This window comes from Mauremys mutica, chromosome 5, assembly GCF_020497125.1.
Source record: "Mauremys mutica isolate MM-2020 ecotype Southern chromosome 5, ASM2049712v1, whole genome shotgun sequence".
NCBI classification, from domain to species: Eukaryota; Metazoa; Chordata; order Testudines; family Geoemydidae; genus Mauremys; species Mauremys mutica.
The window spans coordinates 76728610-76754137 of record NC_059076.1 but is presented as its reverse complement, the minus strand read 5'-3'; the positions used below and the strand labels follow the sequence as shown (position 1 = coordinate 76754137).

The 25528-nt window shown below is 37.9% G+C and overlaps 1 protein-coding gene across 2 annotated transcripts in view; it reads left to right on the top strand.

Annotated features, from left to right (window-relative positions):
• Nucleotides 1–25528, top strand: part of GLRA3 (glycine receptor alpha 3) — a 139279-nt gene that overhangs the window by 41135 nt on the left and 72616 nt on the right. For both annotated transcript variants that reach the window (XM_045017389.1, XM_045017390.1), the window contains one exon: nucleotides 204–271. In XM_045017389.1, coding sequence (XP_044873324.1) covers nucleotides 204–271 — 68 coding nt within the window. The remainder of the gene's footprint in view (nucleotides 1–203; nucleotides 272–25528) is intronic.

The following is a 25528-nucleotide window of genomic DNA, read 5'->3' as shown; positions in this document are numbered from 1 at the left end:
TGAATCTCTGAAAAAAATGAACTGAAAAAGATCCATTGAACAGTTAAAATAACAGCGCTAACAAAACACAATCTCACATCACTTAAAAAGAAGTCCTGAATGTAGTCTCTTACTTCTTCCCAAGTGATTAAGTCTTTGTTTTCATCATAGTTTAGTCCTGTTAATATATTTTGATGGTCACACAATATTTTTTTTCTTTGCAGGCCCTCCAGTTAATGTCACATGTAACATATTTATAAACAGCTTTGGATCCATTGCAGAGACAACCATGGTAAGGCAACTTAAAGTAACTCAAATAACTGAACAACAAGTTAGGTCTTATTTTAGGTTGGAACTAAACTGAGGAGGAAATCATTTTTGTTGTGGTTAAAGTCAATAAACAGAATATTTACCTCAATAGTTAGTTTTTCTGGTAGAAAATCCATAATTTTACTGTTACCATGCTGAAGAGTGCACTTGTGAGGGCCAACAGTGATGCTTTTCATATCTTCGGTGATAGTTGTAAGGAAATTTCATAATATGTAATTTTTTTTACTTTTGAATTAAAAAGTTTATATTCTATGACATTTTATCTTTCTAATAGCACAAATTTATGGCTCAAGTAGCTTTGTTAGTTATAGGCTATTGTTCCATTTCATATAACAGATGGGGGCATACATTTTACATGATGAATGTCTTTATTTTCTGTAAAGTATCATTTACTATAAATAAAATGTAGCACCAATGTATAGATTACATTAAAGAAAATCAAATATTTAGAATCCAGTCCACCAAAAAAATATCCATAGCTGCCTGAACACTGAAAGCCTTGGAAGGCTATGAAGGCTGGTGACACAATAGACTGATCTTTCCAGGTAGAAAGCTACCTTAATGTTGTGGTTTCTGAGGGGAAATTGTGCATCCTAAACAGATTAAAGAGGTTTCAAGGGCCAGCAGCTGTATTTGGGTTGAACAGGGGATAATACAATGCTTAATTTGTAACGAAAGAGGTGGGGGGGGGGGCTCAAGCAATTTTTTTTTACTTTCATAACTGACGCGGCAAGTCCAAAGGTGCCAGGGCTATAAACTGCCAAGCCTAGAGGTGCCAGGGGTCAGCCCTAGCACAAATTAAGCACCAGGATTATTTAATCCTTAGCTGCTGTGGAGAAGGACTCCAGGCATGTCTCTCTTTAGCAGCTCAGAGGGCAAATTTGGGGGAAGCCATGGGAGGGGTAGGCTTATGTCTAGTGAGCAAGCAAACTATACAAATTCATTGGCTAACCTCCATGAGAAAGGAGATGTTCAGCAGACTGCAGCTGCTACTATATACAGTAGTAGTCATGAATTTTGAGGTGGGAAGGACAAGTTCACTCTTCAGGAGCTGTTTGCTTGGGCTTTCCAGAGGAAATAAGCATTTAGCCCTTAAATTTCAGTGAAATTTGGGTTCTGATAGGGTTTTATCTAAAAGAAAAATGTGAGGAAAGAATGAAAAAGTAACTTTGGAAGTCACCCTAAGTGCTTTCCTATTTCTCTAATTTAGGTATGTATAATATTACAAACACTGACAGCCATTTAGAGGCTATCAAACATTTCAAGAATATTTATACCTGTTCATGAATTTGACATTTTTCGTGTTAGCGTATACACAGAAATGCTTTTATTTAATTTCAGTTCAGAAAGCAGGATTATCTAATGTACTGATTGCAGGCCTGGGAGCCAAAACCATGTGCATTTAATCTCAACTCAGTCACAGATTTGCTAGGTGGCCTTGCCAAGTCTATTACGTTCTCTGTGCCTGACTTTTCATACTTGGAGAATGAAGATACAACAGTGATGTAGCAAAGGTACAGATTGATGTTTTTAAAGCTCTTTTGAAAAGACAGAACACTATGTCATTTTCAATGCAGTTGCATACATGCTAATATCATTACAAATATAAATTGTTTTTGATCCATGGACAGAAACACCACTGATCGCTATGGCAATTCTACGAGTAGACTAAGTGCAGTATGTGGACTTTAGACAAGACAACTTTTATCCAGAAAATAGCACTAAATTTGGGGCCAGATTTATGCCCTAAGAAATAGTGTTCACAAAGCACACAATCCCTGGATAGGGTGTGTTTAGGCAAGGGGAGGACCATCACTTCTCCTACCCATAGTGTTCTGGCAGGATGGTGGGGCAAGACTACACCACTTAACATTTAGCAAGTGATACTGCCTCTATAAGCCTCACTGTGCCAGAAGGCATCAGAGCCCCAATCTAGCAAGATACATAAGCACGTGCCTATTTTTAAGAATGGGATCAGAGCCTTCATACCTTCTATTGGCATAAGATCTCCTGCTCAGCATTTAGCTTTTGAAAGTATTCCCTGCTCACTGTGCTCCCCTGGCTCTCAAAAGCCAAAATTTAATCTTAATTAAAAACATGGTCAGATTTGTTTCATGTACGTTGGACTCCTAATTCCCATTTTAACCATTTCTTCTCCATTATTAAGTTACTTTCACGTTGTAAAAGATTATATTCTCCTACCAAAGAAGGTGATACATTTTGCTCTGTTACCACCTTGGAAAGAGTTTAGTTAAAACAATTAAAACCTACACATAATATTTAACCTTAGCATTAATGATCTTTGAAAGACACCTTCCAGATAGGAAAATAGTGATCTGTACAATTTGTTCCCAGGCACAATGAGTGCCAATAAATAATACACACTTATCATGGTATGGCATAAATAGCCCAAAGCATTGTCAGCATCATGGTATAATATTTATTAACTTTTTTAGTAATGCCATCTGCAAACATGTTAAGGCTGCACAAAAAAGTGCAACCTACATTACATAGCAACTGCTGATACTCCATAATACTGGTAATTTGTTTGTAACTTATGCACAGATGCTGCTCAGAAAAGACTCTTACTTATGGTCAGTAGTTGTTGAACTCTGTCAGAATGAAATCAGTCATTTTAAAATATGAGCACTCACACATGACTTTATTTGTGACCTGTGATGATGAACAGCTCTTGAAAACCAGGACAGTGTTTATACCTTAACGTTACAATAGTTACAAACTGGATTTTTTTAATGCAACTGTGCTGAATAAGAGTCATCTTACAGTATTTTACTTTAGTATTTGTTGTTTATTCTGTCCAAGTTACATGAAACACATGTGACCAGTTACCTTCTTCTTGGGATTTGTTTTAAATCACTATGTATACAGACAGTTTATAAGACTGTAATGACAATGTCCAAAATGTTATTAAAGTATTTCTTTCCAATCTTTATATAAAGGATTTTAAGAGAAAAATTAAATACAAATTAGGGAAGTCATTAATTGATATCTGAAAGCATCTCTGGAATTTAAACTTCTAAATGTGTATGAATCTAATGTATTTGTTTTAAAGATATTTGCCTATGTTTACAGGAATTCTCTTAGCAATGTAGCTATAATCTATACTGTATCAATATACTGGAAATCTATATTGTATTTGCATTGTGGTATCTTTAAGGTGATCAAAATCTTTGAGCTCCCTCTGCTGGCTTGGCTATATATAACACAAGAGACAATTGGCTTAATTCAGAGGTGATTTCTTCCATATTGCTTATACCAGTTTTTACACTAGCACTTTCATTGAGGTTATGTCAGATTTACCCTGGTGTGAAATGAATATCAGGCTTCTTTATACTCAGATAGGTTCTGCAAGACCAATGGATTCCCTTGGACTGGTATACAAGGGTATCGAAGGAGCCAGAAGGTGTAAGTGAAAGAACTGGGTATGAGTTAAATTAGGCTACCTTGTTACCCCCTCCAATTAGTTGCTTTGACTTTACACTCATATCTTCTGCTCCCTTAGAAAGTGAGTTTAAGTAATGTGAACTCACATTCCCGTTCATTTCAGTCTCAGTGAGCCAAAATGAAAAGTTATTTTTAAAGGAGGGAGTGTATGTTATAGATTCATAGATTATGTAGGTAAGATCAGTCTAACTGAGCCTATATAAATCTAAGGGAGCCTATGTCGGTGTAACATACATTGGTTTAACAAAGGTCTAAATTATGGGGGGAGGGGGGAGTGGAGAATGAGAAGTGAGTAAGGCCTTCCAAATTTGGCCCATTGTTTGATTTTTTTTTTTACATGCCCCCACAAATTTGTATTCCTTATTGTGTGATCCTGGAATTTTAAGTGTCAAGCAATGATAGTAGGAGGCAAAAATATTCTTTCTAGATTTAGCCGCACAAAATACTATAAGCATTTTATAATTCAATCCCATTAATTTGCCTAATTAAATATCTAAACAGCTCATGATTGTAAATTACATTGAATTAAATCAATTTCATTTTATTAAATTAAGAGCAGGTGTTTATTTTTAAAATACACAGTAGTAGCATGTGTCTTCAGTGGAATTCTGGCCATAGAGTCTTTATAGGTTTATGCAACTTTGAGACTTAAATATGACTTAAAGGCTTGATCTTGCATGGCGCTGGGCACAGTAGCCCTCATCCAACAAAGCACTTAAGCACACGTTTAATTTCATGAATGCGATGAGTCAATGGACTATCCATGTGCTTAACGTTAAAACATATACTTAAGTGGTTTGCTGGCTTGGGGCCAGGGTGCTCAGAATCTTGCAGGATTGAGTGCTGGGAGCCTAAAAAGTTTTAGTATAGTTTGATTTACTTGTTGGTAACAACTCTTAAAAGATAATGGAATCTATAGTGTCCATATCATCCCTGTTCATACACAAAGTTTCTCATGATAGCATGATATGGTACTGTGTAAGATATATCAAGATATTTTTAAGACATGTATAGCAATTCAATGTACAGCAATCAGCAGTGCCCAGCTAAAAATTAAAAGTGATGATTGAGTTTTAGTTTAAAGGATGAGAGTGGGCTCATTGTTGACATTTCTGGTTTCAGAGCTTCAGAGATGAAGCAAAGACTAGCAAATATGGTGTAGTTGGTTACAGGAAAGAGAGGTAAGCCAGCATCAAAGAATCTCATTTAGCACTTGAGAATATGATAGGCCAAAAAGGAGAGAATATTTCCACCAAATTTCCTAAAGGATTTTGAAGGTCAAGAAGAGCACACTGATATTAGCACAGAAATAAGCTAATACATTCCTAAGTGAACTAACTATACATGTGCTAAGAGTGCATTGACACTGACTCTTGGAAAAAGGTCTAATGGCAAATGCCATCAAGGCAGCTAATTATGCTTTAAAAGAATGTGTGTCTCTTGCTTATTCCTGCCAAACCTCTGGTCATGAGTATTTCTTGAGTCTGGCTGCAAATAGTAATGCAGCCCAACTATGGGTAGGAACTGGGTGAGCTGCCTCTTTTGCTGCTAGCAGTACCTTCCCTTAAAGCCTGGGATATTATATAGACAAAAACAAGATGTGCTTTTCACCCACACTAAAAAACAAACAAACATTGTGTACCATGTTTTTTGACCAGTCAGCATTACGCCATCTGTTTTCCACTTCTTCCGTTTCATCAGCCTGACCTTCTTATAGCTGAGCATATCTATTTCTGCCATATTCTGCCATGGGATTGTCTTAAAACAGACTGCTTGAAGTCAATATTCCCTTATATGTATGTTGTTAGTTGTAATGCTCTTGGTAGGCTTCCGAGATGTTTGATACAATACAGTCTGTTTAGTAGGTAACCACTAGTGTCTGTGAAATGAATCTTCCTTTGGCAGAAACATGTATAATATTAGACCTAACAGATCCCTTAATTTGTTAGTGTTTACAGTGATTAATGCAGAGTAGTCTAGTTTGCACATTTTAGATCACAACCCCTATAACATGAAATACAGGTCACCTTCCAGATTCAACATGCTATAGAAATTCCTTTATTTCTTTATTTCCTGCACTCTGATAATTAAATCTTTCCCTTCTAGAAGGGCAAATAGAAACATCACTTCTGCAATCTACAGATTGATCTTGCACTAGGTTTGAAATTTGTGCTATTTATCTTTCCATATTCTGTATCATGATCCTGCTTCTGCAGTCTTTAGCCTAGGTCACTGAGTCAGACGCAGACAAAGGTCTTTCAAATTCTACTGGGCCAGCAGCTGCTCAGTTTGTTACATGAACAGATTAATCTGTGCAAATCCTCTTGCTGAACCTGCATTCTAATCTGCCATTTTCATTTTATATTTCTTTTCCATAAAAGACCTATCACACACTCTTCATGTATATAAGAAAAAAAGTGTCTAAAAATGCACTCATCTTCTACATTAAAAAATGTGCACATTAATAAAATGCCACAACAAATGGGTGTTAATCTAATTTGCAATCAGATTAGGGCACTCTTTTTAATCTGTTGTTTTTTAAAGGATGAAATGGGAAACATTCTTTTCATCTAGTAAAGTTGAACGGTGAGGTTTCTAGTAAAAATATGAAAAACTTTGTAATTAGGAATTTTCCCAAAAATGTTACCTTCACTACCACAGTAGTTGCAACACTGAGAGCTAATATATAGTATTTGTATTCTACACTGGGGTTTACATTTTTGAAAGAATCAAACCACGATGACTATATCTTTTTTTACATCCTAATAATTATTATTTTTTGCATCAGATAAGGATTTCAGTGATCATTAATCCATCTTTCACATTATTAGTGCATCAGTGTTGTTCTCAGAATTTATGGGTAGAGTAATATGTTTCTTTCACATGGTACCAATGTTCATTTTAAAGACCAACTCAGCACTAAAATATGCTCTGAAATAATTTCCTCTCTTTAGCAGCAAACATATTTTTAGACAATCTTTGTGTTTATCATTGATACAGTTGCAAACTGATCTCCAGAGAGGTGATCTGCGGAAAACTATTTGCTGAGGGCCTGCTTGGAAAAGCTTACAGAATCCCTGCTCTTTTTCACTTACATTCAACATCGAATGCCATTTTTCCAGCTTGCTTTCTTCTCATTTATCCAACTTCCACCTAACTAGCATTTTTACTTCTTCAGTTTTGCCTCATGGGATTAGTCACTTTCCCAATTTCTTCCTCTGATTATTCAAACCCTGATTTAGCCAAATATTTCATAAGGGCTCAAATATTCTAGGGGTTATATCTAAGGACTTAATCCTGTAAAGTGTTCAGCACCCTAAACTCCCTTTAACTGCACTGGGAGTAGTGGGTGGACTAACATCTCCTTAGAGCTGAGTGCCTTTTCAAGAGGTTAGGCCTTAAGAAAAAAGAAATGTTGAGTCCAAAAAAATAAAAAGAGCACAATTTTTTCTTATGCACAAGTTCTCAGTTTCTGCATTCATTAAGTTGGTGAATATAATAGCCTTAAAGAACAGAAGGGAGAGAGCTTGAGCATAAATAACGTTTTCATAAATTCTGAGTTTTTCTAACTCTGTGTACAACTAGATAAAGGCCCATGTCTGTTTTCCTGGTTTCCCACAACTTAGATTTGTACTTAAATTAATGAAGAATAATGCTATAATGTGTGTGCTCAAGCTAGGAGAGAATAATGATACATGGGTGATACCACTGAAATCTAAAAAGGCCAAGCTAGAAAGTGAAATAGATACAGCAAACAAATCAAATGCCTTCTCTGTGAATTGTTTTTTATTTCACCTGTAGAGTTTAAAGATCTAGAGCAGTAAATATGTGTTTTCCATTATTAATTAGCATTAAAGAAGAAAGATGGCCAGTGGTTAGGTTCCCTAACCTAGGACTTGAGAACCCTGGGGTAAAATCCCTGCACTGCCACAGGCTTCCTGAGTGACTTTAGGGAACTCATTTAGTCTCTTTGTGCCTCAGTTCTCCATCTGTGAAACTAGGCTAATAGGACTTCCTTGCCTCACAGGGTGCTGTGAGGATAAAATACATTAGAAATTGTATAAATACATTAGAGACAGCCAGGTACAACAGCCATATAAGTAACTAACACAGATGTTACCGAGCGGTACAAAAACATAACATGGGTTTATCATCTCGAGATTAAATATATCCACCTCTACTGTATAGAAGATCTTTTTCATGTTGCACTAGGCCCTTTCTATAATGTTATAGGGTTATAGTTTTTGGTTTATCCTGTGTATATCACATTCTATGATTTGTTGTAATCAGGTCACAACAGGCTAATTCCGTGTGTTATCTTGTTTTTGTCTAGCAACTATTTTTGTTCTAATATATATTTATAGTTCTTATTGTACCAAACTGTCAAAGTATTCTTTTAATTTATTGATACAATGATACCAGTGTCAAAATTATGCATGTAAAAATGAAAGCCAAAGGAAATGAGTTTTCAGATGTCTTTAGCATAGCTGTCTTTGTGTGTGTATTTAGCTAATGGGTGTTAATCTCATCTTGATGTATGGGGATTTTTGCCCTTAACTCCTATTAGCATTAATAGGCATTAAACCCATAACCCCCCTCCATCCAGATAAGAATATACCCTTTGGCCTTCATTTTTGCATGAACCTACAATTTACCAAAACTCCATTAACACAAAAAGCTACCGTATTTTAGAGCAATGTTAAAGGTGAGTCTAAAAATAAGAAAAGGAAGGACATTCAGAGACTGTTTCTCTTTCCTTGTGTACATATGGTGGAAGAGCTTATCAGTGCCTACACTACATCACCATGAGTAGGGATAGAGTGGTCTTTCTGAATTCCTCTCCTCTGATCAGTTTGATTTACCTTAACTTTATTTTTAAATTTAACTTGGATTTTGTGTCTTCACTGTATTCTGTTTTCTTGTTTTTTAATTTTTTTCTTCTGGATATTCAATTTCAGTAGCCAGACCATTTGAAAAAGACATATAATTTTGGATAAGATCTACTTATAATATTTCATGTCAATACATTTTAAAACTCTTGGTTATTTATAATGAGCCCCATACAAAATAAATAAATAAACAAACAAACATGTTTTTATTTATAGCCATTATAAAAAAGAAAAGTGACAAATGCTGTACAAGACCTAGTTAAAATTGATTCTCTGGCCAATCATTTATTTTTTCTTTTCAAAAGGAAATTCTCAGTGTGTTCATAAGTGTGATTGTTATGGCTTCAGGAAGAGGCATTATTGGCCTTTCCTTGAAGTTTTAAGGCCATATAAGAGCTACTATGATCTGTGTGTGTCTTTCAAGCTGCTCCAAATTGTGTCAGTTCTTGGCACACACTGATAAATCCATGAAGACTTTATGGTATGGAAAATATTTAATCCACAAATGTATCTTAATATAGGAAATATGCCATGTTGATTGATTCTGAGCAGACCTTAGGAAGTACTGGAATGGACCAGCATGCAAAAGTTAAATGAGCACCACCTACACTTTATAACTTTGAGGTGAATCCTTGGTTTCATTCCCAACAACTATTCACCCTCACTGATGCCCCACTCTTCCCACAACTGGGGAATGCCCTAATCCATTTGGCGGATGTGCAGGTGGTTGCTTCTCCCACATGTGATGCAGATAGGTGAGTAGGTGGATAGGGGCAAGGAAAACTGCTTCAGTGGAGGGTTCTAAAAGCTTTCTAAGGGTGCAGTCAAAGGTTTCTCAGTGTAGTAAATCAGGAATTTACCATCTTCCCCAACTCTTACTACTTTTCTCTCTCTCTCTCTCTCTGTACTATCTCTGGCCCCACACTTGGCTTGTGGTCCTGTTGCCTGGCTATATTATGTGATAAATGTATTCTTGTCAGCCTGGAGCAATTTGTCTTACATATGAATTATTAACCTTCAAAAAAAAGGAAATAACATTGGAAATACTGCCAACACAACAATAAGTTTAACACTAGTGGTTGTTACAATGATACTGTGAATACTTCAGGGGCTTGTATTGCTTGAGCAAAATATTCTAGAGGAAAATACTGAAGAGCACACTCAGGCATGGTTTGTCTGGTAATAAATAGTAAAACGTTTGCAGAGACTATCTGTAGTTAGTCTCTTGATTTAAAAGAATTGTAGTAAATGCTCATTCCTCTGGGTTTTTTTCCCCCACCATAATAATGATATTGCAGTAATGGGTAACTTGTGGGAGAGGAGGGGAGGGAAGAGATTACTTTTGTGTATGTGGGGAATCAGAACCAATATATACTTGTGCTATTTCTTCATGACCTTATTTCAACTATACAAATATATTTTTAAAAAAATATATCTGCTCTCTTTGTAGGAGAGTAAATGATCCCATGTTTATTTCCATGCATATAAAAAAGTAGTATTTACATTGTTTGTAAATCTATTGACTTGTGGCTGAAAATGTAACTTTATAGTAACATATGAAAGCTGATTTATTGCCACAACCGGATTAGTTATGGATGAAGAGTTATGGCCTATATTACTGTTTAATGGAATGCAGTGTGCTACCACTTGTGGGATCTAGATTTAAGACACAATCTTTCTCAATTGAGTTAGCAGGGGATGAGGTGTTTAGCTGTTGGAAAGGAAAAAGCGCCTGACATCCCTATGAGCTTTTCAGGGTGAATACTGATGGTCTTCAATGCTGCATCTAGGCCCTGGTAGTCTGAAGGGATAAAGTGTCACTATAAATAAGGTGTAAGGGCGAAATGATAAGACACTACAGTAATGGGGGCCATCCAAGAACCAGATAGACAGATACATACACTATCATTTAGAAGTACCTTAATGCACTGAAATGGTTTTGGGTGGTTTTGTTTAATCACACACACACACACACACACACACACACACACCGGATAATTTAGCCTTTATGTACTGTCTTTTGAAGGTTTGTGTTGAATAGGGCATTGCCTACATGACTTTCATTGTCTTTTATTGGAATTGCCTGGATAAAACACATATCGGGCTAACATTAGTTTCATATTTTTGTTTGTTTTTCATTTGCTGTCTAAATATTAATTTTAATAAGAGACAGAAGTACAAATCCAAGTTGCCTGAAAGGTCAGACAATAGAATTTATACCTTAACTTTCCTATTTCATTTTATAGAACATTACCTCAGTTTTACAGTATTGCCTATATTGTGGCTGATAAAGCTTCTCAACTTAGTAGACATCTTGGCGATCTAAAGGTGAAAAGTGATGCATCTTAAGTATTGTTATTGTCTAGGTCATCTGACAAAATTTCAAGTCTGACTGCCATATTAGACAGTCTGTAGTATGTATACTATGGCCAGCTTGTGAGTGGTCCTTGCATTGGTGAGCATGGAATTGAAAGAAACCTACACCTTTCCCCCTCCTCTCCCCCCGACTCCTCCCTTCACCATGGGGCCTTCCAGCTCAGGAAAGCTCAACTTTTCAGCTACCCACAAGTACCTTAAGATGTGAGAGCAGCAGTATCTTTATCAGTGACTACTCGTCACCTGCTAGTGCATTAAAAGCTACTACTTGTACACTGAGAAATGTGGCAAAGGTGCATGTAGACATAGCCATTTTATACATTATGTATGGTTGTGTAAATTGTCAGATAAATGTTTCTCTAACTCTTGCCACTGTTGTTCAAAATTAAAACCATTGTAAAAGCTGCTGTCATTTTTCAGTTTTAGCTCAATTAACCTGAGCATGTTAGTGAGATTTTAGTGTAATGCATTGGGAGTTATGAACATGCAACTTCCATTAACAACAAGAGTTATGTTCATACTGTGATAAAATTATATTCCCAGACATCCAAGGAAAGTGTTTGCCACATCTACTATTACTATTATACAGCACTTTCTGATTATACAACTGATAAAGATCTCTCTCCTAGGCTTTAGGCATCCTTGACAGATATTTATAATACGATGCTTGTAAATAATACATCCAGCAACTTAAATTCTGCTATAGCCATAAATAACTAACCAAGAAAAACGCAAAGGAAATAGCCCTATTTCCACCAAAGAAACAGAAAATTGGAAGCGGGAATAGAATGGAACCAACCAAAAAGCAGCCCATCTATTCTGGGTAAAGTTTGTAAGAGTGTCAATAATATTTATGATCAGTGCTAATAAAGGCAGGTGATAGAGCTAGTAATACTGGAATGTGTACATAACCATTTATTTAATCACCTGTGCTTTGTAATTGTGCACAAATATACCCTTGATCTTACAGGTGAAATTTTCAAAAGCACTCAGTGTTGGCTTGATTCTGCTTCCAATTAAGTCAATAATAAAACTCACATTAACTTCAATGGGAGTGGAGATAGACCATCACTAAGTGCACTGGGAATCACATCCTACTTGGGTAATCAACAGTTACAAAATATTAAAGCAAAATTTAATTTATATTGGGGAAAAATGGTGGTGACATAAAAGAAAACCCTTGATTCAAATATGAGTGCTACAATGTTTATTGGTTCTGTCTCTGAATTATGAAATATTAAGCCATGCAGCTGTCCTGTAAAATGCATAGATACAGGCAGAGTGTTTGATATGACACACGGAATATATCTTTATTCCACAATTATAGCAAAATATAGTCTCTCTTTCAGAAGGAAATTAAAAAAAAAAAGGAGTACCTGTCCACACATTAGGTTTTTTTTTAAATTGTTTCTAAAATCTAAGACAATTCCTAGAGGAAAAAACATCATTAAGTTACAGATAATGTTTTAAAGAGATATCAGGTTAAATTACAGCAACATTTTTAGAACATTGCAGTAATATACTTTTTCATGAATTCAAAGTTAAGGTTTAAATTAAAGAACAAGCAATTGAAAGTTAGAACTTTCTAAATTAAAATTCCACATAATCTTAATCTGACCCTGTGTCAATGCCTGTCTCCTGAATAAATACCAACAATCCCCTTATACTACTTCTCATTCTGCTGAACCATCATGCCTCATGCAATACAGATCACAAAACCTCAATTACCATATTTAGAGTATGGTAATGTTATAAAGAACAAGCATCAACAGTGTTACCTTAATACTGGAGGTAAATTATTTTTGTTTCAGTTCATACTAGAAATAAATTGCCACACAGATATTCAAATCTTCCCACCCATTACACTGCAATTAAATACCCATGGCTGGTCCACGTCAGCTGACTTGGGCTTGCAGGGCTCAGGCTACGAGGCTCTAAAGTTACAGTGTATGCAATAGCTATTCTGGAATAACTCTACATGTGGACACTCCTATTCTTGAATAAGAGTGTCCACAAAGAGTTAATCAGAAACAACTTCACATGTGGATAAATCCTTAATTCCTGAGCAGCAACATCTCTATAGTACTCTTGTGATGAATACCCTAAGGATATGCAGTACAGAGAAGCATATTCTCAAGGATGTTTGGCATTAGTCATAACTTGTTACTGTGTCACAGATTTGGCATGCCAATTAAAGTTAAGTACTCACCAATCAATTTAAATCAGATAGTTTCTTGTCAGCTGTTATGCTGAATCTCTGACAGATTAATGAGTTATAATTAGTGGTGAACATATCTAGCTATGGGTTCACTTGCAATTTCTTTCACAGAAATGAAAGCAGTATGACATGTCACAAAATTTCTATAGTCTTACCGTGCTTCAGACATGTAATAAAGCAAAGATGTGATGCACAACAGAGAGGAGTCCCACTGCTAGGAATTCCTTGCCATATTAATATATGCGTTCAAAAAGTTCAGGAGACAAAATGAGCAACCCCTCCCTCCCACAAAAAACAGAGAGCCAGATTATTATTTATTGTATGTATTACCCTAATGCCTAGTTGCCCTAGTACAGAATCCCATTGTACAAACATATAACTAAAAAAGAGATGGTTCCTTTCCCCAAAGAGCTTACAATCTATGTACAAGACAAGAGACAGCAGATAGAAGAGTTCATGGAAACAAAGAGAGGATATCAGTCAACGTGGTAGGCAGTGGTCTCAACACACCAGAAGCATAACCACTGTCAAGATTTCTGGCATTACAGTTAAGAAGAGTTTTGAGGAAGCTTTTGTAGGAGGATAAAGAGGTAGCTTTTCAGATCTTTACCTAGAGTTCCTTCCAAGCATGAATGGCAGAATGGGTAAAAGCACAAAGGTGCTTCTTTGAAAATTTAACAAATGAGAGATGGAGACTGGCATCATGGGCCAAACTGAGGTGAGCATTTACAGTTCACTAGTAAATGAGACCTGAAAGGTAGAGGAGGGATAGACTGTAACAGGCATTCAGAGTGAAAACAAGCAGTTTATGTTAGATGTGATAGAGTTGGGGTGACATGCCCTAATTCACACTGAGTAGTAATTGATTCTGCAAGTAGTCCTATTAACTCCGGTGGAACTGCTCTCAGAACAAAGTACTATCCAACATGAGGAAAGGTAACAGAATCTGGCCCATAATTTCATAAGACAAGAGCCAATGCAAAAAGAGTTCTGTGCTTGGAGCTCTGACATCAGAAAAGAACAAAAATAACAGCCCTTACTTCCCCATAGCAGAACCTGTACAATGGGAAATCATAGAACAGTCAGAAACCCTGCAAACAGAATTGTTGCAGCATTCTCCTAATTTCCTTCTTTGATAGGGTTACAAGCCTAGTGGATGGGGGAAGAAGTAGATGTGATATATCTTGATATTGGTAAGGGTTTTGACATTGTCATAAGCAAAGTAGGGAAACGCAGTCTAGATGAATTTTCTGTAAGGTGGGTACACACCTGCTTGAAAGACTGTTCTCAAAGAGTAATCATCAGTGATTTTCTGCAATACTGGGAGGGTGTATCTACTGGAGCCTCACTGGGTCTAGTACTATTCAATAGTTTAATTAATGACTTGGCTAATAGAGTGGAGATTATGCTTATAAAATTTGCAGATGACATGAGGCTGAGAAGGGTTGCAAGCACTTTGGAGGACAAGAGAAGAGAGAATTGGCAGAGAATTGGTTTGAAATTAACAAGATGAAATGCAATAAAGACAAGTGCAAAATTCTTCACTTAGGAAGGAAAAATCAAATGCACAACTACAAAATGGGGAATAACTAGCTAGATGGTAGTACAGTGGAAGAGGAACTGGGGTAATAGTGGATTACAAATTGAATGAGTCAGCATGGTGATGCAATGTCAAAAAAAAGTCTGATATCATTGGGGTGTATTAACAGGATTGTTGTATGTAAGACATGGGAAGTAATTGTCCCACTCTACTCAGCACTGGTAAGGCCTCAGCTGGAGTATTGTGTCCAGTTGTGGGCATGGCACTTCAGGAAAGATGTGGACAAGCTAGAAGGAGTCCAGAGGAGAGCAACAAAAATGATAAAAGATTTAGAAAACCTGATATATGAGGAAAGGTTAAAAAAAACTGGGCATGTTTAGTCTTGAGAAAAGAAAACTGAAGGTGACCTGAAAAGAGTCTTGAGGTAAATGAAGGCCTGTTATAAAGAGACCTCTGATCAATTGTTCATGTCTGCTGAAGTTAGGACAAGAAGTAACAGGCAAAGGAAATTTAGGTTAGATATTAGGAAAAAAAGTTTCTAAATATAAGGGTAGTTAAGTTCTGGAAAGGCTTCCAAAGGAAGTTGTAGAATCCCCGTTACTGGAGTTTTTTTAAGAACAGGTTGGCCAGTCATGGATGATGCAGCTTTACTTCGTCCTGCTGCAATACAGGGAGTTGGACTTGATGACTTCTTAAGGTCCCCTCCAGCGCTGCATTTATATGATTCATGTTTATGAGTCTGTACTTGAGTTGAGGGTTTTGTTGTTTCCCAGAAAGGTGTGGTGCTACCATAGGCTACTTCTGCCGCACATTTTTATGTTGGAGCCTCATTAAAATACTTGCAGCAAAAGGCCCTTTTCCTCATCCTATGCTCCCCTCCTTACCATGCAGGGGAGAGATTTATCTGGCCCTCATTCTTTATAATTAGTTAATTGAGTTGATAAGAGGAAAGTGTCTTTTTTTATCTGCTGTTCCTACTTTTTTCTTTCTTGTTTCCCATTAATAGAAATGGAGTTCTGAGAGCAGTGAAACAAATGTAAGTTGGTGCTGTGCTCACACAGAGTATCAGTGCACTTGGAAGTGTATTACAGTTTGTCTACATGATAGCAAGTGAAGTGAATGTATTTAGTTTCGCCCAACCATGCTTAAAACAAGTTCGGACTCTGTGGACGCTGGCTGTAAAAGCCAAAACAGTGGAGGAAGATGTGATGTGGAGGTATTCCTCAAGTGCAGCAACCTTTGAAGGAATTCTTGCTGACGATCAGAATGCTTCTGGGAGCCTTGGCAGTCCCTACACCAGAGTGGGAGCTGTAACACACACTGATAGGGTATAACATTCAATACTCCCTGAACCAGCTCTGCTCTGCCAGCCAGTGTGGAAGGGACACTGGGCTTGTTTCATTGCTCATAAAGGGGCATTTTTTACCGCAGGTGAACTAACACATGAGCAATCCTGAGATAAAAAAATACAGTGAAGACAAGGCACTTTAGTTTTACCATAAAGTGAACACCTTTATGCATCCCTCCCACATTTAGGGGTTAGCCTTGGTGAGTTTACTTGTGTTTTTTACCTCAGGACAGCTTGTACCTGTTCATTATCCTGAGGTAAAAAATACACCATTTTTAGCAGTGAAGACAACCCCGTAAAGAGCTGTCTGCCACCACTCCTGCCTCCTCTTGTGATATCTACTGCTCATATGAGCACCCTGCACCCTTTCCCCACACCATATTTGGCTACACATGGTTAGTCAGTCTTTTTAAAATAATAAGAGCTGGGAGTTAAATATGGTGAGTAGTCAGGACCAGAGAACAAAACATTTATTTCAGGAAAGACAATTCTTACTTGAAACCAACATTCAGTTAAAAGCTACATTCGCTGTACACTTTAGTAAGCCCAGGAAACTTCAGCATGGTACTATGAAAGACAGAGAAAGCAGTCTGTAGAAAAACTATACTAAGCATAATAGTCTACCTATATATAATCTAGTACCAATTTAATATTTGATATTATGATTGAATAAGTATATGTGATTAGCTGCAGCCTGGACTCTTTTTGTGTTTGTATCACACTAGTCAGAGGTCAGATAATGAAGTGTATTAGAGCTTTATAATTGGAATCTAAGGAGGACCCTGCATCTCAGGTCTAAGATTGTCTGTCAGGTAGCTAAGGCAAACTGTAGTTATCTGATGTGACAGAAAGTGGTAGGTAGAGATTCAGAGTTAAATGCCATGAGAACTGTAAGCCACAGATAATTAATGTATTATTGGACGGATTCAGCTAACACATACTGTACTGCCCTCCTTCCAACTCAAAAGGTTTAATATGAGATGCCATTGCTTGATTTTTCCAACAGTAAATAGTCATGTTTTGTGCCAAGCTAGATTGATTCATAGTGACAAGACAGTGTTGGTGTGTGAACACTGTTTGGTATCATTGAAGTGAAGCTGCAACAGAGAGCCATGTCAGGGCACTGCCTTGTGGCATGACAGGGTCCTACCGGTGCACTGCTCTCAGGTCCCTCATCGCTCTCTGTGGTCCTTGTAAGAAATTATTCCAAGGCCAGAATACTTTAAGATTTTCCCCTTTACAGGATCTCACTTTTTAAGTCTCTTACAGCTACTTAAACTACTCCTTCACCCAAGCCAACCCTTCTTTTACCTTGATTCAGAGATCCCACAGAATCCCTTTGGGGGGGTCTGGGCTGCTAATTTACATAGTTTTCTCCACCTGGGGTCAGGAATCCCACAGCCTTCATTCTAGGTTCTACACTGATAATTCAGGCCAGCTGTAGCACTGAGCTTCGGCTCTGTCTCCCCCCCACGGCAAAGGTCAGCAGGCTGAAAAGGAACCCTCCTCTTCTCCCGACCCCTTAACTTCTCTGTAGGCTTCTCTTTTATTTCCAGGCCAGTTACCATCTGACACAAGCATTTTGGAAAAGAAGTTACCAAACTCCAGAACTCTCAGTGGTAGAGATCAGTTAATCTCTCAGTCCTAGGCAGTAAACTGGGGTTCTCTGGAAAGCTGCATCCTGCCTGCAGGAAAACCACTAGTGCTGAGCACAATTGGTACAGGCAGGCCAACTATGCAGTGTTCTCTTGATTAGGTAGATGTGTACGTGGGAGAAATGCTTATAAACCGTGAGCTCTTTTTCTCTATACCCAGCCTCTGAGCATAACACTGTATGCTGAACATGCCACTGGTTGTAGACAAACATTGCACAACAAGCTGATCCACAGAAACACAGTCTCAGTCAGGGCAGTCTCCTAAAATGCTTAATGAATGAAGCAATTCTCTTAGGAAGCCTTCCTCATTCACTTGATTATGGAAATGTATTTATTTAAGAAACATAGCAAATCCCACAGCTATGAAAGGCTCACCTGGATTTAAATACTTGCATGGTGAGTTTCTTTTCTTTAAGGGCCTGATTCAAAGCCCATTGAAGTCACTGGGTCCAGCCCTAAATTTTCACACATGCAAGGGAAAACTAAGGAAACTCCATCAATTTACTTAAAATAATTAGATTACCTGATGTGCAGTATAGGTCACTGAACAAGTGCAAAATGGAAAGGCTGTTATTATACAAAGCTTAATCAGCCACAGGGCAGCCTGTCTAATTACACTAATCAAAGCAGCACTAAAAAGCACATCAAGTTTCATATTTTTCAGGGACCAAGGTAGCAGTATTAGAAATTCTAGCCAGTAAGAACTAAATCCATGAATGTATTTTGTGACATACCAGCGTCTCATGTATAGTAGTAAAGAATCTTTCTTTACATCAGTCTTTATCTTTTCAGTCCCCACATTATACCTCTCTTGCATCTAGTATGATAAAGACAAAATATTCTTTGGATTGATACAGAACTCATCTTTAGCTTGGTTACTGTTGTAATGTAATACTAATTGATTACTTTAATTAGCTCAAACTATAATTAACCATGAAAGTATGCACACTGCAAAAAGAAAGCTCTGGTTAAAAACTGTGAGATAAGCTTAGATTCGATTATTCTTTTTCCCCCACAGAAAAATACATTCTTTTACTGCACTCATCCAAAGCTTTAATTTCCCTAAGAAATAGCCAGCTTTATATTTCATTCTGAATGTTCATTCACTATAATTATAGCATTCATTTCCACAATATTACATCAAAATGAGAGAGAGAATTGCTGAGGGGTGTTGGCAAGTAGCCTATTATGTTCATCCTGTTTGAACAAATGATATTAAAATTAGAAGGGTCAGAGGATTTTGAAGATGAAGTTCAAGGAGCTAAAGTTGTTTTTGAAAGAGAAACCACACCAACCAAAGAAGTTTACATAATTCTTGTATGCAACCAGTAAAAGTAGTACAAAGAGAAAAAAGGAACAGGATAGACTAAACACTTTAAAGGTGGTACTGTGAGGGAGATGATAGCTTTGCAGATATTTGAGGGACAGCGTGGAAGAGAAAATTATATAAAGAAGTTGAATTATTCCATTTTTGTAGGTGATTTCTAGTTCAGAGGGAGAGAGAATGCTCTTGAAGGCAATATGTCAGAACTTTGGTCATATTTGAAGCCAGGAATTAAAAAACTGCAGACCCCAAATAAAAAGCTAATGTTATCTACAGCTATCAGCAATGCCCAAAAGGAAAAAATGGAAAAAATTAAAATACCCACATGTTGTCTGAAATGCTGACAGATGAACTTGAAAATATATATTTATAAGAGAAATGTGGCTTTTCGGTGAGAGGGGAAGAGCTACTGCAAACAAAGCTGCTGAGTTTTGTACCTGTATATAAACTGTTACGACCCTGATGAGTCCCACCCTCCTGATAGACACTATTAGGCTGCTTTACTGAACCCAATACTTGGGTCTCACAGGCTCTTGGCTTGCGGTAGCTAGTCAGAGTTTAGGCACTGTCTCTCCAGCCTCAGACCTTTAAGTACGCACACGGATACAGACCCTGGTCTGTTACCAGCTTGTCTGTGGTGTCCCTGCAATCCACCCCTCAGGTGAACAGATTTCCCCCATCACATGATCCTGTATTGGGTCACCAACCACCTGAAGTCCAGACTGAAAAAAATTCATTTCTTGCAGGTTAGCCACCCTGTTTGGAATATCCAGTGTATTGGTGGGACAATGTCACTCAATGTTAACACATTTTTTATTGTCCTGTAGCAACTTCCAGAGAGGATGTGTGATATGAGACATGTCCATATCAGTAAATGGCTGATTCAATACAAAGAGGCACAGTGATAGAGTTCATAAAATCAATCAGAATGCATAAGTTTTACATTGACATATTTCCCAAGCTGTCACATAAGCATAGCTGGCAGAAGAGAAGGAGAATGAATTCATGGCTTGAGATTTCTGTGTTGTGAATAAAGCTGATAATTCAATAAACTGTGTATACTGTTGTCCTAGCCTGAGATATCAAAATAAGCTAATGCACAGTAATGCTAGGCCATTAGATTTTAAACAGAAATCCCCATTAAACAAAAAGCACAATAGGACTCTAAAATATTATTACAGTATTATACAGTGGAAGCTAAATTCTCAAGTACTTACTACTTGCTGAAGCAGACTTCCTTGGGCAGCTACATTGCTTCCTGGAGCTCTGGGGAATGGAAGTAGTGAAGGGGCCACATTCATCTGAAAGGGTTCAGCATCGGCCCAATATGTTGCAAGGGTACTGGGGAGCCATTGCCAGCCCCAGCCTGGCTACTGTGGAGAACCTAAGTGGGGGTGTTAGCCTCAGTCAGATATCTTTAGGCTTAGAGAGCACAGGGACGATATTGCCTATCCTGTAGTTTCAAACATTATGAAACAACACTTCTTGCCCTCCATCATGAGGGTTTCATTAACTGCATTTTTGAGTGAGTCATGATTTTTGAACTCTTCACAGAACTTAGTTTGCCCATCATGTGTGCATGTAAAGATATCAGGATGGGAATTCATTCTGAAACTAACAAGCCACCCACACAAATGCATGGACTCCCCCTTTTCATCCTGAGACTCCCTTTTCCTCTTTTAATCTTTATTTAACATATTTTCCTTCTCTGACCCCACATGGCCAAGCAGACTTGCTCCTACCTACTTTCTAGTCCCATAAACAGCTCAGAGATGTGAAGTTTATTTATAGTGTTTTTTTCTGCCACCTTTACAATCTATGCAGCCTCATCCTATCAGTAACATGCAACCCACAACTCCAGAGATAAGGGGAAGACTACAGCTCTGACTTTTCTATTCATTCTCTTTCTCCTTTCAGGCTTCTTTCCTGTGTCTTTTGTATCACTTGGGCTAATGAGTTAATTGGCCTTTTAACTCTCTCCAGCCCACCCCAGACTATCACCAGATTAGTGCTCCCATAGTCAGGTGTGCTCTGGGCTGACTAATTGGAGTTGCAGTGACTGGTGAACTGACTCAGCTGCTGTTGCCCACCATTCAGTGCCTTTGTGCAGGAGATGTCTTAGGTGAATTGTGCAAGCTGTATAGTTAGGTATGAATTTGCTGCTGTAATTCAACATGACTAGCAGGCTTTGAAATCCCTTTGTATCTTCAGGTCTCAGCATTCAGTACTGCCTGAATCTTTGATTCATTGAGCAAGATATTTTTTTTTTGGTCAGTCTCTCTCCTGACTATGTTATTTCTGTTGTTTGAAATTGACATTGGTCTTACTCAATTTAAAGTTATTAGCTCTTGTAATCTCCAGTACTCTTCTCAGGCATTCCTAATGTTCAATGTAAGTGCCGCCCCAAATTATGTCATCAGTGCACACTTTTGCTCCCACTAGACCCTCTAACATCTGGCTCACTGAAATACTTCTGGGCCAAACATATTCAGAAAGGCAGTCTTAGGAAGCAGTATCTTCCAAATGGTATTTTGAAACTGCCAATCTTGGAGCTATCAGTGTCCAAGGGGATCAACCGAAATCCTGCCACTATATCTAATTTGCTAAAGAATTTGGCTCCAGCCATTTCAGACATGAGTTCACTTCTTGTGGGCAAGTGGAAGTGTTTCTTTTTATGTTTTTGGTCAGCTCTTTAGGATCCATACACAGCTGTGGTCCCCCTGCTTTTTTCTCTACAGTTACTAGGACTGAACCCAACCTGTTGGTTCTTCTATTCGCCTAATGTTAACATTTGGTGTCATGTTTTCCAACTCTTCTTCTAGCTCCTTTTTTAAGACTTGTAGAACTTTTCATGTAGCCTGTACTACAGATTCAGTATCTTCTCTTAAGCATATCTTATATATTACTGGAAGAACATATTTTCTGTGAATACAGCTTCATATGATGCTATTAATACTCTTACATCTGGTTCTTTCTCTCTTTCTCTCTATGGAATGCATCCTCTTAATGAGACTAAGGACCTCACATGTATGTAGGACCAAGATGTCTTGCTTGCCTCTGCATACCACCACAAACTCTTTATCATTTCCCCTTTGCATTTAAGTGTCAGTGTATACTATCCCAACACTGGAACTGTTCCTCTATTATAGTCTTTCAGACACTTTTGATTCTTCCACTTTTATGTGCTCCTTACATCTCTCTACTTCAGTATCTCTAGTTAATTTACTTGTCTCCCCAGAGTCTCTTGTATATCATAAGTGTCATTTGTGTACATTTTAATTAGCTAATCTTTTGTTTTTCAGCCTCCTCTATTATTGTACTTAGGAACAGCTCTTCCTCTTCACTTGTGGAATCCTTTTCTGCACTTTATATATATATCCTTGCCTTCTCTGCACATTTTAACATAATGGTTTGGTTTCTACATATTTGCCCAGATGATAGGCATTTCCTATACTCATGCTGGTTGCTACATCACTGCGATCATTTCCAACTTTCCATGTTTCTGTCTTTGGACAATTTAATTTTTGAGAACTTTTCGTTTGCTACTTTAGCTATAGTACTCACAGTCATGACCTCTGTGCATTTCTCTCAGCTTTTTATCGAGTTTCTGTTTGTTTGGCTGCTTGGCACATATATATTGCCCTTTCTCGTGTCAGATCCATACTCCTAGGTAACCATTCACACACTTTTTTATGCCAGGACAATCTGGTCTTCAGTGAAAGAGCCTTTAAATATTCCATATTCACAGGACTTATTTTTAATTTTAAATTGGTGACAAACTCCCCTATTGTTTCCCCTTCAGTCTGTGTTCTGAACATCTTTCCCTCATAAATAACCTTTTGACTAAGGACACAAAGATCCCCGACCACTCCCCACCACATTGTATACTTCTGCAAAGCTTCCCCCTTCCTCTCCCCACCACATTGTATACATCTGGGGCATCTGTGCCTACCATTGTTAAGAACAGAGTAAACTCTTCCTCATCCTCCTCTGGTTTATTTGCCCCCTGTGACTTTCATATACCATTTAAATTGGTGTTTGAAATGTTTCCAGCCACATTCAACATTTTTCCCCGATTCTCAGGACAGTTAGGGGAGTTACTTGCAGTTGCACAGGCTCTGTGGCAGCCATTGCAATGTTAACTTTCTCAATGTGGCTTCCAGCTCTCTGTGCCTTCTATTGCTGGTCCCAGGTAGTATCATACTGATGAGCAGAGACCTGTGTCAAGATAAAGCCATTATAACAACCAGGAACTATGTACAGACATGAGGTAAAAACACTTTCTGCTGCTTTGTGTAGCTGCAGCCTGCGACTACCCTGTCTGGGCTGCTGTGTTTCATTCTGCCCCAGCAGTAAATGTGACTCGGGAAACCAAAGAGTGCATCTAGAGTATACAGGAAATGTAGAGATACCACATTTCCTGAAGGACTTACTCTATTGCCCAAGTTCCCTCATTCACTTCTCTCATACAGGCCCCCAGGTATTCCAGCCCTCCACACCTGAATCTGCAGAGGAAGCTGCTCTACTAATGGCAGCATAGGGGCCTGCCCTGCACAAATTGCTCCTATCCATGCTTTGGCCCTGGGCTCCTTCCTCAGTTAATTCCTTTGCTGCAGTGTAATGGGTGTGTGGCTGGCAAGGTTACTGCTACCAAGCTCAGTTGCTGAAAGGGAAAAAGCAGCACTACTATGAAGCACCTGTTATGAGACGCTCCCCGGCAAGCAGATATTGTTTCACAAGCAGCACAGTGCAGCCTTTAGTGGCCAATGGGGGAACTGAGGTAGCTGAGGGAATAGCTCTAAAATTGAGAGCATTGCAGCCACCAAAACAGAACCAGTTCATGACACCTGTGATAATTTACTCAGTGGTGAAAACTCTGCATTGTGTACAGCAGGGGAAGTCAATAGGTAGGCCATGATCCAAATCCAGACCTCCAGATGCTTTTGAATGGATTGCAAAACGTTTATATACTTATCATGATTGTTATTGCGGTGTGAAAAATGTTTGTCTGGAGTCTGGACCTTGACTATACCTTGACCAAGAAATTTGGACCTTGACAAAAAATAATTAACTACCCCTGGTGCAGTAGGGAGGGGCTTCTTGCACCCTATCACGTAATCCTACAGCAATGAAAGGTCAAGCAAAATGGTGCCCAAAGTATGTGAAGAAAAGGAGATGGGGAGAGAAATGGGGGGCAGAGGGAGGGAGGTTGGAAAAGTTATGTCCCTTGACTGTTGGTATATAACAGTGGTAGAGGGCCAAATTCTGCTCTTATTTACACTGAGATAAATCCAGATTCACTCCATTTCCATCACTGAAGTTTCTCCAGGTTTACACAGATATAACTGAGAGCAGCATTCAGCCCTATTATGTGTCATTAAATGAAAATTATAGATGATATGTTAGCTCTAAAACAGAGAACTTTTTCTGAATATAAGTGATTTCACTTCAGTTCCCAAGCCTGAACACAAAACTTTTCAATTTCTGTTCACATGTCACCATTCCTCCCCTGACACCCCACAGTTTTGCTTAGAGTTTTTGGATTTGAAACCATGTGAGCTGAAAGTTTCACATGGTGTTGATCAAAAACCATCAATCAGTCCAGTGTCATTTGAACTACAGGATCCTTTCAATTAAAACATTTTGCATTTGTAATGAAGCCTGAATCCAGGCCTGGATTTTGATTTTTATATAATAATAATAATTTGCATTTAAAATGTTTCAGTCAATATTTCATAAATGGTGAACATGCAGGGCAAAATTCATTGAGTGAATGACATACAGGAATAAGAATGGAAAAAATCTGTCCCACTGAGTCTTGTTAATATTCTAGAAATTGTTCAAACCAATGTTAAAAATCTTAATATTACATAAATATATCTGCTTTCATGCAATGTTAGGTGACTTCACCAGCATTAAACATTCAAATGTTTTCTTGAGTGAGGTCTTTGGATCTAATGGATTTGAGCTAACAATTGCCATAGTTACCAATAGCAAAGTTACCATTACTCTTGTGAAGTACATTTCCCACAATGCTATTAACTTTTGTATTCGAGGCGATGTTTGCAATTCCACAAGCTTCTCATGTTAAAATGCTGCTGTGAGCTACCACCAACAAAGCAAATGTACCTTTGTTTCATTTTGAATCAGACAAGTTCAAATTCCTGCTTAGTGTTTGGATATTAGCTGAAATTTTAATGGTACATGAAACTAAAGCAGGTAGAATACTGGGAAAGATCCATCTGTGTGCATGTAAATGTGATCTTTTGGTGCAAGTGATGATAGTGTCCATAAAGAATGTGTGCAGGTGATCTGCAAATGAAATTTTGCAAATTTGCCTTTATACACTTATCACTGCAGAGCTGGCAGGATCCCAAATACGATAAGAGTTTAATTTCACAAAA